The 8,339-nt window shown below is 46.1% G+C and overlaps 1 protein-coding gene across 2 annotated transcripts in view; it reads left to right on the forward strand.

Moving 5' to 3' along the window:
* SVOP (SV2 related protein) overlaps positions 1–6,808 on the forward strand; it is a 74,956-nt gene extending 68,148 nt beyond the window's left edge. For both annotated transcript variants that reach the window (XM_082700115.1, XM_082700114.1), the window contains 3 exons: positions 313–394; positions 3,715–3,804; positions 5,145–6,808. In XM_082700115.1, coding sequence (XP_082556241.1) covers positions 313–394; positions 3,715–3,804; positions 5,145–5,351 — 379 coding nt within the window. In that variant the 3' untranslated portion in view covers positions 5,352–6,808. The remainder of the gene's footprint in view (positions 1–312; positions 395–3,714; positions 3,805–5,144) is intronic.
* Positions 6,809–8,339: the final 1,531 nt, after the last annotated feature.

The following is an 8,339-nucleotide window of genomic DNA, read 5'->3' on the forward strand; positions in this document are numbered from 1 at the left end:
CCTGACTCTATCAGGTCCTGTCTAGGTTTTCAATGATTTGGATCACTTCTCTCTGACCTTGCAACCAACCTGAGCACCACAGATGTTTGCAGCTCTTAGCCCGGAACTTCAGAGAACAATAAACTTATAAAGGCAGGACTTTTGAGAAGGCACCAGGATTGTGTGTCTGTGTGGATGTGTTGGGTGGGGCTGGGCTGTGCCAATTTCTAGGTTATAAATTCTGCCTGGGCAGATAGGACTTTGCTGAAACAAGCTGACAGGGAAAAAAAAAAAAAAAAAGTGCTCATCTTCTTTTTTTATTTCTCTCCCTAGAAACATGCTCACTCTGTTACTCTTCATTGCAAGAGCGTTTATTTCTGGAGGCTTCCAGGCAGCCTATGTTTACACACCTGAGGTAAGAGGGGTGCCTGGGAACAGCTGGGAAGGGGAAGGAGTGAGCTCTGCCTCCAGAAACACCCAGCCTGGGCTCCTCAGAATGGGATTTGTCCAGGAGTCTGTCTGAGTAGTGACTGTGAAGCTCTTCATTCCTGCAGGCTATCTTCCAATTGTTTTGTTTTTTGTTTTTTTCTTTCTTTTTTTTTTTTTTTTGCTTCTTATAAAAGCTGATGTCCAATGTAAAAGTTCCAAATGGTATCGAACTGCATAAAACCAAAAATTAAAGGGCCCCATGGTCCCCCTTCCTAGACACCACCTTTCTGAATAGTTCAGTGTTTTCTAGGCACATACTGATTTATGTTAGTGCAGGTACCGAACTGGGGAAGTGAACAACTATTTCTTAATAAAGAAACTAATTACAATGGTGTGGGACAAGACTTAGGGAAACAAAAAAACAATAAAGCAGTGCCCCAGAGCTTGCAATGGGGGTGGAGGTGGCTGGGGACACAACTGTCACCCGAGGCCAGTGGGATGAGGAGAGGGGAGTGTTCCAGAGTTCCAGGAGAGAGATGTAGAGAGAAGTTGTGGTCCTTAGTTGAGGGACACATGTGGCCTGAGGGAACCTGGAAGGGAAGGAGCAGGAGAATAAATACCCAGACCTCTCTCTCTTCTACCTCCTTCCCATCTCCCACTGGGGCTCCCATCTTCCCAACCAGAAGCCAGAGGGCCAGGAGCCCTTAACGATCCACATAGGCCAGGCCCAGGGCAGGGAATGAGGTAGGGAATTTGGAGGAGAAGATTGAAGACAGTGCGCACAAGACACGTGGATCTACTTTGTTGTTTCCAACCCTTGCTCTACTATGCTGTGAAGTAAACAGTATATACTATATATGGTATATCCTACATATAATATACTAATGTATACTACATACTATACAGTACACTATATAGTATATACATATATATTATATGCTATCCCTTTACTCCTATACAGTATATAAGTGTATATTATATACTCTTTTATTATGCTATATTTTATATATACTATGTTTATATACTTCACTATATATATGTATATATGTTACACATAGTATATACCCGTGGTATATACTATGGGTATATACTTTATATATATTATATATATATACTTCACTAAACAGTATATATACTTTATATTGTATACTATATTATACTATATGGTACATATATGCATATATATTTTACATTTTACCATACTATATAGTATAGTGTGGGCAAATCATAATTTTATAATAATTCTCATACTAACAGATATTTGGATTTTTTTACAACTTTTCACTATCACAAACAATACCAAGGTGAACAGCTTTATATAGTCATGTGCATGTGTGTGCTTCCCTTAGAATAAATGTCAAGGTGGAGTTGCTGAGTTTAAAGCCTATAAACATTAAGTGGAATTGAAAGCTCACCCCCTAAAATGTGGCACGAATTTACACTTCACACAGCAGAGCCTGAGCAGTTCTAATTTCCCACAGTCAGGGAGAATTTTTTTATACCTATTATATTTTATTTCACCTTATTTTAGAGAGGAGCAAAAGAAGGAGGAGAATATTATGTAACAGATGCTGTGCCAGGGGAAGGAGGGTGTCTAGATTATCCCTCACTCCCACAACACTCCAGAGCCCTCACTCTGAGTCATCATCCTGAACCCTGCTCCCTCCACCCCACCTCAGGCCTATCACCAATCCTGCCTCCTCCAAGGAGGCCTCCCAGATCTCCCCCTCCCCTGACTTACTTTTGCTGGTCAGTGCCTGTGTCCCTCATTTAATCCAACATCTATCAATCTGTATTAAATTGTAAACTGTGGAATATCCATCACGGAATATAATTGCAGCAGTGAAAGAAAATGAGGTAAACATCTATATACTGCTGTCCATAGGACTTTAAGACATAATGCTGAATGGATAAAGCAAGTTGGACTGTGAGTATGATATGACACCATTTATATTTTGAAAATAATGCTATATTTTGTATACACATATGTTTAATGCATCTGGATGGATACCATCCAAACTTCATAATAGTCGGGACCCCTGAAGAATATAGGAAAACCTGGACAGGTTCTGGGTCAAAGGGAGTTCAGGTGTCTTAATTTCTGATAAGGAGAATTTATTTCTATATTGCTGTATCATTGGGTGAATTAAAATATCATATGGTATGCACTCAAAAGTATTTGTTGAGTGAATAAATAAATGAATGAATGTCAATATATCTACAGTCATAGAAAAATCTAGAAGGATATACAGGGAAATGTGACAATGGTTACTTCTGAGTGTTGGGATCCTGCATGAGCTTTGCTTTTCCCTGTATATTCATTCTTCCTGAGCTTCCAACACTGAGGACTGTACTTGTTAGAGGTGTGCTAGCTGCTGTAACAAAAGATACCCCAAGTGCAATGTACTGACACAACAGAAGCTTCTCACTAATGAAACAGGCCAATATGGGTGTGCTTTCACTTCCACAGTGTGATTCAGGGACCCAAGCTCTTTGCATCTTGCCAATTCCTCATCCAGTAATTGTTAATCAAGGGTGATTTGCCCCTCCCCCAGGAGACATTTACAATGCCTGTGGGTATTTTGGGTTGTCACAACTCGGGAGAGCAGTGCAGAAGATGCTACAGGCATCTAGTGGGTAGAGGTCAGGGGTGTTGTCAAACATCCTGCAATGTATAGGATAGCCCCCACCATGAAGAAGGACCCATCCCCAAATGTCCCTAGCACTAAGGTTGAGAAATCTTACCACAGAGCCTCGGAGGTCTTGAGTCCTCCTTCAAGCCAGCAGACTGGGAAAGGGAGTGGAGAAGACGTGCCTACTTTTTAGTTCCCTTGGCCTGGAAGATGTGCAGTGACATCTCACTTTGCCCAAGGAAGAGCTAGGCACGGGGGCCCCTCGGTGACAAACTGAGACACCGTGTAAACATTTCTACCTCTGTCTTTATGAAATGCAGCTCACAACCCTTCAGAGTGAATGAATGAAAAGAGGCAGGTGGGGTAGGGTCTGGATTCTGAATGTGCGCCAGTTCCTGGTGGAGCTTTGGGGGAACTTCCCAGGGCAGGGAGGACCCCCTCACTGGGTTCCCATCCACAGCTTGGTCTCTTGCCTTCTTTCTCAGTTGAACTTCCTATCCCCCTTGAGATGAGACTCTCCACCTGGTCTCCCACCCCTTGAAGTGGTTACCAACACCTGTGTGGTTCACGCTAACTTCAGGCCTGCCCACGGGGGGCAGTCCCATCACTCCTGAGCTAGAGAGGAGGGAGGATCCTACATTTTCTCAACAGCACATGGATGCCTGTGTTTCAGGTCTATCCCACGGCGACTCGAGCACTGGGCCTGGGCACCTGCAGCGGCATGGCAAGAGTGGGTGCTCTCATTACTCCGTTCATTGCTCAGGTGGGTGTCACCCTCAAATACCAGGGGGTGAGGCATGACAAAAGCCAAAGCATGGTAAGCAGCTCCTCTACGCTGAGCCTTCTGCAGAGCCCACAGTGGTGTGCACCACCTTCTCTTACCTAACAACCATCCTAGGAAAGGAGTCATATCACTTGCAAATGAGAAAATAGGCTCAAAAAGGTAAAGAGACTCGTCCAAGGTCAAACAGCTAGGAAGCAGAGAAGCTGGGACTTAGATCCGAGACCCCAGAAGACCCTGGGGGTGCCATAGGATTTGGCCAAAAACTAATTGGATTAGAACAAGTAAGATGAAAACAAACTATTGAAAACAACATGATTTGGTGGGAAACATGTCTCAGGCCCTGGTTTCTGAGTTGCATGATCGTGTGTATTTGCAGAATTTTGTAGCCCCTGGTAGGTCTTGGAACATTTCTCTCTACTTCCAGGGATCTTATTTTGAAGTCATTTTGCTTTTTTGATAGCCAATTCATTTTTTTTTCCTGTCTTTATCATTTTTTTTTACCAAGGTAAAAGTCACAGAATGTAAAATTAACCATGTTAAAGTGAACAATCCAGTGGCATTTAGCACATTTCATAGTCTAGTTTTGAAATATTCCCATCAAATAAAACTCCGTGTCTGTGAGGTAGCCACTCCCCGTGTCTCCTCTCCCACAGTTCACCAATGTGAGTTTTTTTAAAAATAAGCTCTACACCCAACATGAGGCTCGATCTCACAACCCTGAGATCCAGAGTCCCGTGCCATACTGACCAAGCCAGGTGGGCGCCCCCTGTGCATTCCGTTTGCATGAATTTACCTGTTCTGGATATTTCACATAAACAGAATTCCACCACAAGTTTTAGCCAAGTGTCTCTGTTTTGGGCCGCTGTGTGTGGCCGTTGTGAGACACTATTACCCGCAGCAGAGGGCCAGCCACATGCCTGTATCGTGCCAAGTCCTCTCGGGTATCCTATCCTCAGGAGGTAGATACTACCCTACCCATTTGGCAGGTGAGAAAATGGGGTTTGGCTCTGCTGTTAAGCTAGAAAGTAAACAGAGGTACTGCTCTGAGAGAGTGTAGTTGAAGGAATATAGACCCTTGAGCCTGATGGGGTGTGAGCTCAAACCCCAGGCCCATCCTTCATGTCTGTGTGAGTGGAGTATTCTGCTTAGCCCTCTCTGAGGCTCAGTTTTTCTGTCTGAAAAATGGGGACAATTCCCTTGCTCTTAGTTGTGGGGACTGAACTGAATGGGGTAATCCCACAGAGGGCTTATAAGATGGCCTGGCATTATCCATACTTCCTGAATATCCCCTCTCATGGGCCCATGTCTCCCTCCCCCAGGTCATGCTGGAATCTTCCGTGTACCTGACCCTGGCAGTATACAGCAGCTGCTGCCTCCTGGCCGCCCTGGCCTCCTGCTTCTTGCCCATCGAGACCAAAGGCCGCGGACTACAGGAGTCCAGCCACCGGGAGTGGGGCCAGGAGATGGTCGGCCGAGGGACGCATGGCACAGGCGTCACCAGGTCGAACTCTGGCTCTCAGGAGTAGTGACTGATGCGGGGCTGAGTTGGTCTTTGAGGCCATAGAGCGCAGGGAGCTTGTGGAGCCCAGCTGGGGCACTGACCCTCACAGCCCACGTCAAGAACTCACCCCAAAGGACAACCTGGACCTACAGGGTTTTGTGTCTTGACTCCGTTTGCTCATATTCACTGAGATCCCCCTGGGGCTGGGGAGGCATTTGCTCCGGGGGGTTCTCTGGAGGTGTGGGGGGAGGTTTGTTAATAACCTGTGGACCTGCATGGGGAAAACTGCCACATTAGGAGTGGCCGGTTTCACCGGTCGCCAACCAGATGCCGCCCAGAGTCAGCCAGTCACACCCTTGGTGAACAACCCCCCACACATCTCTGTAGATACAGTCCAGGCCCAGGGCCCGGTAGAGACCCACCTCGAGGGACTCAACACCTGCCAACGGGATCTGTTCAGGAGATTTCTTCTCCATCCCCAGCCCCGGAGTCTTCTTCTTTGAAATTGCAAGTGACCCGGCTGTGGCCTGAACAGCTTCTTCCTGGGTCTGAGAGATGCTGTCTCCGAAGAGGTCACTTGGTCTGCCTCCCCAGGGCCTGATTAGCGGAGACTCTGACATATGGACATGTGTTTGAACTTGAGCCACGTGTCCCCTCCTGGTCCCCTCTGGAGTTGCTCTCTCTGGATCCAGCAGATCTACAGGTCTGTGGGGATGGCTGGGCTTCTACCAGATGACCACCTCAGAGAGCTGTCATCCTCCCCCTCCCCCAGGAATTGGGGACTGAGGCCAGAGGAGGTGAGGATAAAGTCCAAAGCCAAAGCCAGGGCCTCCCGTTTGGAAACAAAAAAGGCCAATGCCAGGGGCTTCTTTTCTGACCCCCTCGTTGGTCAGGCTGGTTGGTGACTCTTGGAGAAAGAAAATAGTTAACTCAGGTTTCAGTGCTGTGGATGTTGGGGGTGCGTAACTGGCTACTCGGGCAGAGAAATGGAAAAGATTCTATACCAACCACCCCCTTCCAGCAAGGTCAGGGAACCAGGAATCCTTGCCCGCCCCTTGGTTTCTTGTTTCCCCCTGCTGCCAAGGGCCGGCTTGGTCTTTGCATAGAGGCAGCTCCCAGGGGTCCAGCAATAGTTCTCTGCCATCAGTGGGGAAGACCAGGAGGGCCCACATGTGTGACATGTGTACATTTGCAAAGGAAAAGAGGGCAGTTAGTTGGTTTTGGGGTTGGCCTCGGGAGGAAGGGCTGATGCCATTGTCTCAGCAGACAATATGCACCTCCAGGATCTGGTTTCCATGAGCCCTTTCCCCATCCTGAAGGCAGGGAACCTAGAAAAGGAGGGTGGAAGCTGCTGGATCCCATCAAAGGCCAGAGAAGACTGACCTTCTGCGTGGAGACGCCTGCTTGAAGTCAACATTTTGAGGAAGCCAAATGTGTACCGTTCATCTCTTATTAAAACATGTTGGTGATGGACATTGTAAAGTTTGAAGTTTGTCTGTGTGTCACGATGTCTTAGTGATGGTTCAAATTGCCAACTTTATCTATTCAAGGTAATCTCAATGCCTTAATATGATACTCTTTCCAATAAGCTGGGCAAGTCGCACCATTGGCTGTCAATTTTGTGACCTTGAGCCTGTCGGAGATACTTTCTTCCAATGGCATGGGTGGGTAACTCTTGCAGGTTCAGGTCCTGAGTCAATGGCAAACAATCCCACATTCCCAAAATATAGACTATAGTCCCCTCAGCCCAGGCAGCCAGAGAGGAAGCAGCTTAGCAGATCTACCTCTCCCCAACACCCCCATTTCCTTGAGCCATGGTGACTATGGCTCTAATTCTTTCTGGCCTGTTGAGCTCTTCTGGGTAATAGAAACTTAGCTTGCCTTCCTTCCTTCCTTCTTTCACCTTCTTAGCTAGTCAGACAACGCCGGATGAGTATGTCCACTCCCATCCCCCTCAAATAACCTGGCAGAGCTGGGGGCTGGAGTGGAACAGAAATGCTTGGTGGGAAGGAATGTTTTCCAGGCCCCAGGGTAAAGAGGCTTGCAGTTGAGGACTTTCTCTTCTCAGAAAATGAAAGTTTAAATCTCTTTGCCCTCTAGATTGCCCACCCTTAGAAAAAAATTAGTATTGTTGAATGATACAAGAGCTGCCACCAAAACTGTCCAAGCTCTGAATTACACAAGGTCTTTAGCTGAAGACATTCGTATCTAATTTCGAACTTTTCAAAAGCTTCTGTTTCCATTAATGGAAATGTCAGCAGTTTCTCTCAGTGTTAGGAAAGATTTCAGAAAACATAGAAGATGGTCATGTAGCTAAGACTATGTGGTTTATTTCTTTCCCTTATTGTGAGTATTCTTACAACACAGAAGTGAGATGTGTTGGCAATGACATTAGAGTACCTTGGGTACAGACTTTGAAATGAATATGGATATTCATTATTTGGGGCAAATGTTAAGTAACAGAGAGCCTTGAAGGGTGAGATCGAGAGTCTCCCTTGGTTGCTACTAGTAAATTAGTTTGGGATAACAGGGAGATGCAAATGACAATAAAAGCAGTCAATAATAATAGTTTACCCATTTGAATATTAATTTCTCATTTAACAACAAGCACTGGGTCAGGCCGTTCTAAGGAAGGTTCAGCAGCTCAAGAAAGTCATCAAGAACCCAGCTTCTTTTTGTTTTTCTTCTCCGCCCTCCTCTGCCTGTTGGCCATTTGACCCTATGCATGAAACCTCATGACTTCAGGATGGCTGCCAGGGTACCAGGTATCCAATTTTTTCAAAGGAGGCAGAAAGGGAAAAGAACAGTCACAAAAAGTTTTCTTTGCTAAAAGATTTGAGTCTAAAAGCATGAGTCTTCCCCCAGAGCTGGAGAAGGAAGGACCTCCTTCCCACAGGATCAAGGGATACCCACAACTTCTTGACAATGAAATTGGGATTCTGTTAGCATGAAGATAGAAGGATGGTGATGGGACATGGTTGAGAGGAGCCTTGCTACAGAGCTCTCATCAAGG

The sequence above is a fragment of the Mustela nivalis genome, assembly GCF_964662115.1.
Source record: "Mustela nivalis genome assembly, chromosome: 14".
Classification (NCBI taxonomy): Eukaryota; Metazoa; Chordata; class Mammalia; order Carnivora; family Mustelidae; genus Mustela; species Mustela nivalis.